The sequence below is a fragment of the Rhinopithecus bieti genome, unplaced genomic scaffold (assembly GCF_001698545.2).
Source record: "Rhinopithecus bieti isolate Rb0 unplaced genomic scaffold, ASM169854v2 scaffold_5882, whole genome shotgun sequence".
NCBI lineage: Eukaryota > Metazoa > Chordata > Mammalia > Primates > Cercopithecidae > Rhinopithecus > Rhinopithecus bieti.
In genome coordinates this window covers 456,284-467,801 of record NW_016805188.1, presented here as the reverse complement: position 1 = coordinate 467,801, position 11,518 = coordinate 456,284, and the positions used below count along the sequence as shown (strand labels likewise).

General features: G+C 36.1%; 1 protein-coding gene across 1 annotated transcript in view; it reads right to left on the bottom strand.

Moving 5' to 3' along the window:
- The window catches only part of ITGB8 (integrin subunit beta 8), an 81,166-nt gene that overhangs the window by 12,553 nt on the left and 57,095 nt on the right, over window positions 1–11,518 (bottom strand). The window contains 2 exon segments of the mRNA XM_017871549.1: window positions 3,226–3,315; window positions 6,719–6,814. Of these exon segments, the coding sequence (XP_017727038.1) occupies window positions 3,226–3,315; window positions 6,719–6,814 (186 nt within the window).

The following is an 11,518-nucleotide window of genomic DNA, read 5'->3' as shown; positions in this document are numbered from 1 at the left end:
AAAAAAAAAAAAAAAAAAAAGCTGCTAAAGAAATATTTTTTGTTTCAAACAATTGAGACTATCATGATAGCTAAAATGCCTTATTGACACAGAATTGACAAGTACATTTTAGGGAGGCCATTTCTACACTGAAGGAGCAAGAATTACCTAACAGATATGGTTCTATGTGGTTCTATAAGGTTCTCCAAGAATGGCTTAGAATTTTTCCCAAGTCCCTGGGACTTGTTTGTGTCAGCCAAGCTTGTTGCAATCCTTAATACCAAAATAGGGCCTCTTACTGGGCAGAAAACCATTCATTCATTCATTTATTCACCCATGTATACACTCATTCAATAAATATCTATTTAATGCTTATTGTGTGGCAGGCACACACTAATTTCTTTCTCTACAGTCTTCGACTTCCAAATGATCTATCTAACTTTAATGTATACTTCAGATCTGTGTGCACTTTATTGCATACAACTAAGAGTCTACCACATGCAAAAATCCTTCACTTGTAAAAAAAACAAAAAAAAAAAAAAGGAAAATGAAGTATGTACCTAAAGAAAAGAGCAAGCAGCGGGTTATGAAAAGAAAAATAATTTCCAGTGGCTTCTAATTCTTTACTTGAGTGATTTCTCTTCTTCAATGGTATAATCAACAAAGAAACATGTGCTTACTGACAAATAATCATGGAATTCTGGCAGCATATCTTTAGAACAAGAGACTTTCCTCTAATTTCTCAATGTAAATATTATTTACAGTAGGTAAGACTATGTCAGTCACATTTTTTTTTTTTTGTCTTCCAGAGAGCTCATAGATAGTGCAACAATTAATTGTGTAATTTTGGTAAATCAATAGAAACTTCCAACGGTATACAAGGATGTTGATATGTGGCAACCAGCAGATCAGAAGGAAATGCCTAACACAATGAACATCCTCAGTTTACCCTTCTAAAATTCTGCTTCTCTTAAGATCTTAGTTGGCCTAGTGTGGTGGATCACGCCTCTAATCCCAGCTCTTCGGGAGGCTGAGGCAGGTGGATCGCTTGAGGTCAGGAGTTCCAGACCAGCATGGCTAACATGGTGAAACCCTACGTCTACTAAAAATACAAAAATTAGCTGGGTGTGGGTGGTACATGCCTGTAATCCTAGCTACTCTGGAGCTTGAGGCAGGAGAATCACTTGAACCTGGGAGGTGGAGGTTGCAGTGAGTCAAGATCTTGCCACTGCACTCCAGCCTGGGAAAGACAGAGTGAAACTCCATCTCAAAAAAAAAAAAAAAAAAAAAAAAGAAAGAAAGAAAGAAAGAAAAAAGAAAAGAAAAGATCTTAGCTAGTTAGGCCAATGTTTTCAAGCCTGAGGTGAAGACAAATCCTTAAATTTTGCCCAGTTTGGGGATTCAGCAATTCATAATCTTAAGCTTCCCTTTTAGTATCTAGTAGGTACAGAGGCAGATTCTACATAATTCTTAAATGGATTGTGAATTGATTCTGTTGGACTGTGAACACAAAATGAAAATTTAGAAGATTTTTGATAATATAAACATATATAAAATAATAACAGAATTCCAACTTAAGGAGAGTAGTTAGCCACAGTAAGTTTTGTTGGATTTAATATCATTTTTCCACTTTTTAAGGTTTTCCACTGTTTACAGTGGGCTAAGGCATTGCATACCTATGCTAGGCAAAATAACCAAATGTTGCTGTCTCCTTTGCCACTGGGCAGTCTGACACACAGGTAAAAATCTGTCAGTTTATATACTTTGTTTGGAGTAATAAATGGGTTCATACTAAAGAATTTAGGGTGGTTTCTAATAGCATAAGCTCTTCTCTTATTTTGATTATTCTTGGGAACAGACTACTGATGGGAACGAATTGTAGACACATTGGATTTTCTGTGATAAGTCCCTCTTCAGTCTCACTGTTCTTTTCTTTTGTAACAGTGAGAAAGATGTAACTTAAGATGCTCTTCCTTATTTTACTCAGCACACTTTTCAGATATAGAAAACTATACTCAGGGAAAACAAATCAAGCAAGATTTATTTTCCTTTTAGAAGATGAAAGTTTAAACAAGTTCTTCATTTTATATCTTGTGTCTACTTCCTGCCTTTCTCTTTTGTGCCCAAGCTAAAGGCAGGTGCGCTGTCTGTAGAAAATGAGAAGAGAAGCCAGAGTTTTTTCCACAATGCTTTGGCTACAATTTAACTATTAAACTCTACGTGTCAGGAAGAGAGTCAGAGGATTTGGGAAAGTGAGACTTTATAGTTGGCCCATAAATTCAAGGTAGCATAAAGCATATCTTTTGACACACTGTAAAACAATGAAAAACAGGTGGTATCACACAGGAGGAAGCACCTGAGGCTTGAAGTAAAGGAACACCTGGATTCTGATCCCACTTTCTTCTGCTTATTAGTTGAACAACCTTTGACAAGCTTGTTTCACTTTCCCAAGTCTTGGTTTCTACTAATATACAACATGGGTACTAACCACCTGCCTTATAGATCAGGTGTGAGGACTAAATGAGGTCATGTATGGAAAGTGACTGGATCTTAGTGGTAAAAATGTAGCAGTCACTATTATTGCAACATCTTAACAGAGGTTGTTCTATTCAGGAATGATCCAGGTTGAAAGAACAGATGTTTCTTTAAATTCTTTACATTGAGGCATTCACTCTTCACAGGACTGATGACAGCATACAACGATGAACTCAAGAAAATAGAATATCCACTAAGGTGATTCTTTTAATCAAACTCTTTCGATAGAACTGCTAAAATAATTGTTGAACAATCAAGTGGTTGATCGTAGACCCCCCAACGGAGTCCTCTTAATAATTGCTGTATCCCAGATAGTTCAACTTCCCTGGCAGATTATTGCCTTATGTAACTGTGGACTTCTACTTTATCATTATGGGATAGGAAATGATGCAATTTCCTGGTAATACAGTACATTCTATAGCTAAGACTTGATGATTCACTGAGCATTGGATGTAGAAGGAAATTTAGATAGCCTCTAGCCCAATCTTCATTGATTGCCAATGAGAAAAGTGAGCCACAGAAAGTAGAAATGACTTCCCCAAAGAAAAAAGCTAGTTAGTGGTAGGGCCAGGGATGAACTTCAGATTCCTAATTCTTAATCTAAAATGCTTTCTAATTCTCCTCTCAAGATGACATAGCACTACTTTGTACCTTGCCACAGAAATTGGTGTAAAAATTTTATTTTAAAAATTGTATATAATATATACATACCTGATAGGCTTCCACTACCAAATTATTGAGGTTTGCAGCCTTTGATTCTATTTCACCAGCAATGGTGCCCGGCAAGAGGGGTAGAAGATCCTATAAAACATATCAATAACATTTAAAGAATGACAATAGTATGTAATGGGTTAGCAACCAAAAAACAGTAAATATTTTTGTAGTTATCAGTTGAAGGTGAACGATTAAATGAATGAAAACATATAAGACACAAGAAAAATATAAGCAATCTAGTAGAGCAGCCAGAACATATACCCATGTAATGGTTGTATGTGTCTGTACATGTGCATGACTGTGTGTGTGCATCCGGAATCACTGTTGATTCCGATCGAATCCAATCGAAATGCAGATGAGCATCTCCCACATATCTTCCATGGAATGTAAAGATCAAGAGATTTTAAACATACAAAAGGTTTTGAGGGGAAATAAGCTTGGGAAGTTCTGCATATGGTTTCTTCCACTTAGAAACATAAAATGCACATTTGCAAATTAAAAGGTTCAGAGTAGGCCTGCAATTTGGAAATGATTTAACACTATTTAATGAAGCACTTCCCAAAACTTCTTCAGTTAGGAAAAATCATAGTCACAAGTGGAAACTTCATGGGGTATGTGTTCTTGATGGATGTTGCTTATTAATTATGGAGAAGACCGTAGGTATTTTTAGGGAGAATGAGCAAAGGCTTAAAGGTCTACATGAATTGAAGATGAAGCAAAAATAGAAAAAAAGTCAATCTGACTAAAGGGCACATATTTACAGGAAATCAAATGCTAAAAGTTTTGAAATCCATTTATTCTTGCATTTTATTCTATTCACAGATATCCTTAAGTTCCTTCTGGATGCCAGCCATTACTTAGACACTAACAATTTGGTATCTCAAGTCATAAGGAAAAAATTATCATTTATAGATTTAAAAAATTTATTTACTAGACTTTTATTGAGCTCCTACTTTATACACACTTTGGAGATGCCAAATCACTAGGTCACATAGTTTCCACCCTTAAGGATCTCACAGGCATATAAATGACAATTTCACTAAACACTGTACATATGAACATGTGAAACAATAGAGATGTGCATAGACCCTAATGAGAGGGATACTTGGCAAGCATTTGAGATCTGGGGAAGGTTGCCAAGGACTGTTTCCTGGAGGAGGTGAATTATAAGCTATGTCTTAAAGTATGAGTAAGAGTTAATAAAGTAATGAGGAAGAAGGACTTCCAGACATGAGAGGCGAGGGTGGGCAGCAAGAACAAAGGCAGAGAGGAAAGAAACAGCCTGGCTGAGTGCTTATGCACAGGAGGATTAGAAGTGTGGCTGGAGAGATGAGAAGCATCCCTGCAAGGCAAGGAACAGTGGGGCAATGAGGCCAAAAAGGCAAGCGGAGACCACATGGCCTTATGTGCCACCTTAGAGATTTGGTCTTCTAATTCAGAGGGCATCGCTGAAACCTTTTACTCAAGGGAGTACTGTGGTCACACTTGTGGTTTCAACAGATCATCCTGGCAGCCAGATGGAGGATGGATTACGGAGATCAGCCATGAGGTTGTTAGAACCCAGGTGAAAGGTGATTGATAAAAAAGATCTCTAGGCAGTCAAAGGAGGTGACTATAAGGGCATGCGTGGGGCTCACACTGGAGCTTCCCAGGCTTTGGAGCCAGTTGATTCTGACACTGTGCATAATTCAATTAATAATAAAAAAAAACCTGGTTTTATGGTTTATCAGTTAATGGCAAATTTTTAAAGGAATAGGAATAAATTGCTAGAGCCAATAATGCTACCAAGAAATAATGTTAGAGAAACAGCAAAGAGGAAGAAAAGGTATAAAAAGCTGCACGGTATTTCAAAGCCAACTTTTAAGCTTAGAGGTTAAGAGCAAAGGATTTGGGTTGTTAGAAACCCTTGGGCAAGTAACCTCCTAAAATATGGTTTCTTATCTTTAAAATGGGCATTTTAAGATGACTGCCCTCATTTTTATGAGTTACTAAGAGGATTAGATTAATAAATGTTTACAAACTCAATGCCTGACAATAGTTAAGTACCCAGTAAGTGGAAGCTGTTATGATTGTTAATAAAATGGTTTGGGCCATTTAATTTTGACCAGAGTCCTACTTCTGCAGATGTTAGTTTGTTGTTACCTTAAAATGTGATTCCATGGTATATACATTTGGGAAAACAAGAAATTAAATAAAGTTTCACTAAGTCAGACACAGAAAGAGAAATAGCACATGTTCTCACCCATAAGTGGGGGCTAAATAATGTGTATACATGATGTGGAATGATAGATAATGGAGACTTGGAAGGGTGAGGGCCTGGGAGTGGGATGGATGATGAGAAATCACTTAATGGGTACAATGTATGCTATTCGAGTGATAGATACTCTGAAAGCCCTGGCTTTACCACTATACAATCTACACATGTAACAAACTTGCACTTGTACTCCATACATTTACCCTAAATAAATAAAGCTTTACCATAGGTTTCTAAGGGAAGAAGTGTTATGATTAAAGTAGTGCTTTCAGATGATAAGGTAGGTAGGTAATAGGGAAACTGGTAGAGGGAACACTAGCTTGTGGCAAATGCAAATGGGTTCAAGTATTTATTGAAGCCAGAAAATGCACTTTCTCTGCAGTTTTAAAAAATAAGTAGAGGGCACTGGGAACTGGCCACTGAGGGGAGATGTATAATTAGGGAATAGATGGGAGAAGCAAAGATAGCAAAGGAGATGAAGGAGACCAAGTGAACAGAGATGCATAATGAAAATCAGGGTGTCATAGCTTCACGAAAATGAAAACAAGAGAGTTTCTAGGAAGAAAGAGCCTTAAAGACTGTGAAAAGAAAGCTACAGCAGCGTTGCAGAGAAACAGTTCTAGGCTGAGGGGTCCATGGCACCTCCAGTGTAACACAGCTGCTTTGTTTTGCTTGAGGGTCTCACCTGGCCTAAAGGACTCCAGACACCACCAAGATTATTCTTATGTCACCAAGGCTTTGACTGGCTCAGCCACTTCCATGGCCCTTTTTGGTCCATTATTGAATGACCTAGACCAAAGCTAGGTGCGTCAGTGCTATTGAGAATTAAGCTGATATTCTCCAACTCTAACCTATTAGGAGGATATGCTCATGGACCAGAATAAGAAGCACTCTAGACATGCAAGATGCAAAGATGGATTGTGAACTACTTTTTTCCGGTAAGGCTTCTCCACTATTGCCACATTTGAGACCACTCTAAGCATCAGGCTGCGCTCAAGTGTACCGAATACAATTCTCAGTTCTCAGATTCAGTTCTAGGTGTTACAAAGCTAAATAGAATTTATACTTAAATGCTAAGTTAAGACATTGTAAAGGATACTTTACTAATACAATATAGAATTTAGATTGTACAAAGTATAATAATTCCAGAATCCTTATCTGTGGCTCTAAAGAAATGTCTTAATTTCAATTACCAATGAAAAAAATTTAATTTTCACATTTTCGGAGTTAACATACCTTATACCAATGAAATTGTTTTCCTTGAACTGCAAAGATGACATTAATGTTGTTGTCTATTAATTTCTCTGAAAGTTGGCCTAGTGAGGGATGTTCCTGTAATGAATAATAAAATAAATAAGGGAGTGAAATTTCATAGTTCCATCCTAATCAAACATCTATTATGAAGAAAACTGTATGACTTACATAAAAATGTACCTGGGAAGGACTATGGTTTTACTAGAGACATTTAAAATTTTAAAAAACATAACATCAATATCCATGTATTAAAATATTTTATAGACAAAAGTCCCATAAAAACTTGTAACTTAAAAAGATGAAGAGAGCTGAATGCAACATAACTAACAAAGAGTGATCAGCATCTCTTTAGATTAACATTGGACTCCAAGTGATGTAACTGACAGATAATTTAATATTCAGAAATAGAGACACATTAGTGACAATCACATTCTAAGGTGAAATTCAGTGACAAATATTGAACTGCAAATATATATGCATGTATATATATATGCCTATAAACATATATATACACATACACATTGAAACATCTAGATAAACCTATATATACACATTTGATATGTAGCATGATATAGTTATATAACATATATATACACATATATATAAAACATGATATAATAACTCTCTTTAGAAGCAGAAAACTCTCTACTCAACTCCTAGGTTTGTCACCTTACAACAAAAGTTCTCAGTTCCATTCTCTGTAACATGTGAATGATACCTGCCTTCCATGATTGCTGGCAAGATTAAAAAGATAATAGTAGTATGTGAACTCTTTAGTGCATTTTCTTGCATGCAGTAAGTGATCAAAACTAATACCAATTCTGATTCTTATTTCAATTGCTTATACAAGGTATAGATTACAGATGTCTCAACTTATCATTATGCTCAATATTTTTGTTGTATGATGTATTTTAAACCTGCTTTACTTTGATAAATAAAATTTATGTTGTGCCATCTGTGCCACTCTCTGTGGTAATGAAAAAGTTAGAGAAGAGTAGGAAAATTGGAATAAAATTTAGTTTAGAGAACATGAGAAATCTGATGATTACATAAATTGCTATCTACAGTTATATAGTTAGATATATTATTGGTAATTTTTTTTCTATAAATACTTTTCTAGAAATTAAAATGATTGTCTCAAATAACAAGTTCATAGCTAGATACCTATCAGAGAGATGATGTTAAAGTTCACTGGTAATAGTCTCTCCTCATTCACTGGTGCCTAATGGCATAAGCCAAAGATTAGTATGCAACTGAACCCAATTAGTATCATAACATTTAAGTACAAATTATTCCATAGTTTTTGCTTCCCAATGCACTCTCCAATGTTAACTGTATTTTCTTTAAGGAAAAATCCTGTTAAACCATATTGGTAAACATTTCTGTATTGTGGCAACTATGTGAACTTGGTAAAAGAGCTAAATTAACTAGTTTCACTTATAACGTAAGTTCTAAGTAACAACACTTTATTTCTCTATCATCTATAATTGCTGCAATAGAAACAAATCAAATTTTCATGAGTTGCCATTACACATGATATGAAACCAACTAATGAAGAAACTTAAAAAGCATTAACACGTGCGTCTGCATAAGAAAAGTTTTTCTCAGAGCAATTCTTAAGAATATAAATTTAAAGCAATGGAAAAAAACAAACTCCAAAAACACAAATTCTGCTAGCTAAATTCTTATTACTTGTTCCTAATAAAAGGCATAACCTTAAAATAGGTTTATGACAGTTTGCATAATGCTAGTGAATAAAGAGAACAAGTAGAGGCAAGGTAAGTCTAGCTGTATTAGAAATATTTTAAATGGCAACAACTACTTTTCAAGTATTTTGCTTAGACAAAAGATAGTCACAGCTTGCCAAGCATTCACCTTCTTAATTTTTAGAAACATTTGCATTTTAACGAAAATTTAATACATGTTTTCAACCAGCTTTTACTTAACTCACATAAAATCAATATTCAAATGGCACTCTAAAATGTAAGCAGCTTTCGAAAACTTCTTAATCTCTTCCCCTCTCCAAAAACAGGAAGTCACTTTGACCAAATATACACAAAACTTAAATCTGGAAAGTTCTAGTTTGGTCAGAAGCTTATTAAGAAGATCAGTCATGGTCATTAGAGAAATGCAAATCAAAACCACAATGAGATACCATCTCACACCAGTTAGAATAGTGACCATTAAAAAGTCAGTAAATAACAGATACGGGAGAGGATGTGGAAAAATAGGAACACTTGTACATTCTTGGTGGGAGTGTAAATTAGTTCAGCCATTGTGGAAGACAGTGTGGCGATTCCTCAAGGATCTAGAACCAGAAATACCATTTGACCCAGCAATCTCATTACTGGGTATATACCCAAAGGAGTATAAATCATTCTACTATAAAGAAACATGCATTGCAGTACTCTTCACAATAGCAGACTTGAAACCAACCTAAATGTCCATCAATGATAGACTGGATAAAGAAAATGTGGCATATATATACTAAGGAATACTATGCAGCCATAAAAAAGGATGAGTTCATGTCCTTTGCAGGGACATGGATAAAGCTGGAAACCATCATTCTCAGCCAACTAACACAGGAAAACAGAAAAACAAACACCGCATGTTCTCACTCATAAGTGGGAGATGAACAATGAGAACACATGGACACAGAGAGGGGAATAACACACACCAGGACCTGTCGGGGGGTGGAGGAGCTAGAGGAGGGATAACATTAGGAGAAATACCTAATGTAGATGACAGGTTGATGGGTGCAGCAAACCACCATGGCACATGTATACCTATGTAACAAACCTGCATATTCTGCACATGTATCCCAGAACTTGAAGTGTAATAAAAAAAAAGGGGAAAAAAAAGATTAGTCGAATTTTCAAGCCTACAAAAACAGATTTTTTTGAGCCCTAGAGAGAAATCTCTTTTAAAAGAAAATTCCAAGTACCTCAAGGCAGATATTTAAAAATTACAAATGTGTAACAGATGTTTAAATAAACCACTGTTGACAGGAGACCTGTGGATTAATGACCATTGCCTAAGCCCCTTCCCCTTCCTTCATGAAGCAGCCTATCTTCAAAAAAGTATTTTATCTTTTATGTCTTTCATTTCACTAGCAGGAGACGCGTTCCCTCTCAGCCAGCTCTCCTGTTCTGGTGACGTCCCTGCTCCTGAACTCCAACTCCCTCTCTGTCTAACCCATTACATATTGTTTCTGTAAACTCTGAAAATAATTAATAGAGATAACCAGCACTTCGGGGTAAAAGGGAGAAGGAAAGCAATATGCCAAGACAGCTGCTAAGTAATTAAGGCTGTGGGAAGTAACTTATAAATGTCAGAAGGAAAGAAGAGGTAAGAAAGATTCATTGGGGACAATTTTGGGTAAAGAGATAACTGTGTACAGATGTATGGTAGAATTTTAATAATGTGTATATCTAGGTGGATAAAAAAGCATTTAAGATTCTCTTCACACAAGTGAGATCCATAATACAAATTTTTATAATAGAATACATAAAATTTGCAGTATGGAATATTATAATAAGATATAAAAACCAAACAACTTAAATAAAAACCTCAATTATCTGCATGATTTTTTAGAGGAGGAAAGAGGCATATAGCACAGAAGTAATCAGATAGCAGAGATTTGTTTAGAGATGAAACTTCAAATGATGTGTCAGTCAACAACTGTCCTGATAGTTAAATCTTTTATCTACATAGTTGTACCGTGATAACTGCATAGACCAGGGTTTCTCAAGAGTGATGCTATTGACGGTTTGGGCTGGGTATATTTTTTATTTGACAAAGGGGCTGTCCTGTGCATTGTAGGATGTTTAACAGCACCCTGGTCTCTCCACAATAGGTGCCAGTAGCACCCTCTTTCCATAGTTATGACAGCCAAAATGTCTCGGGGCCTGAAATTGTCCTCTGGAGGATAAAATCGCTCCAGCTGAGAACCACACCACTAGCACGGGCTCTGGAACAGATCACCTGGGCTTCAACTTCTGGCTCTGCGATTACTAGCTATGTGACACTGGGCAGCTGTCTGAACCTTTCTGGGATTCAGTTTCCATAGGTATAAAGCACATATAAACACTAGTATCTACCATTCAGATGGTGGAGATTAAATAGGTTAACTTCATAAAGCCTTCACTTACCATTCTGTAATTATTAAGACCAATGATGAGTAGTGTTTCATGTTACACAGCTTAGAGTCTACTATGGGCACTGCTATATAGGGGTGTGTGACTCCAGACGAGATGCTGATCCCTTTAGCATCTTTTCCCCTCCTCATTTATAAAGCAGAAGTAAAGCAATAGCTACATTTCACTGGAATGTTGGATGGTGTTAAATGAACATAAAGAGACAAACACCATAGGTCTGCTCAAGAAAAGACGGTTTTTAACAAATGACTGCTTAATAAGAGAGATTTGGAGGCATTTCTTAAAGGCAAGATATGCTCTTGGATGTGCTTTCCTTGACCTATGTCACTTGCTTATCTTTCTTACCTGGCCCTGGAGATGTTTGAGTTTGCGGCTCCTGGCAAATACGACCTCAGTTGTAATCATGATACTCTATTTACTGAAGAATGGTATGCATTGATGATTTTGTAAGTTTTCAATAATAATGGCAACAAAAGTTTACCCAAAATATCTAATTTAATGAGAATATTCCATTCTATAAAATTTTATCAAATTTGAATTTTATTGTGTCACTTTTGCAAGCCATAATTTTGCCCCATTTGAAAGGCAAACAAGCAGAGCCAGGCTACTTTGAGTCTGCCACAGG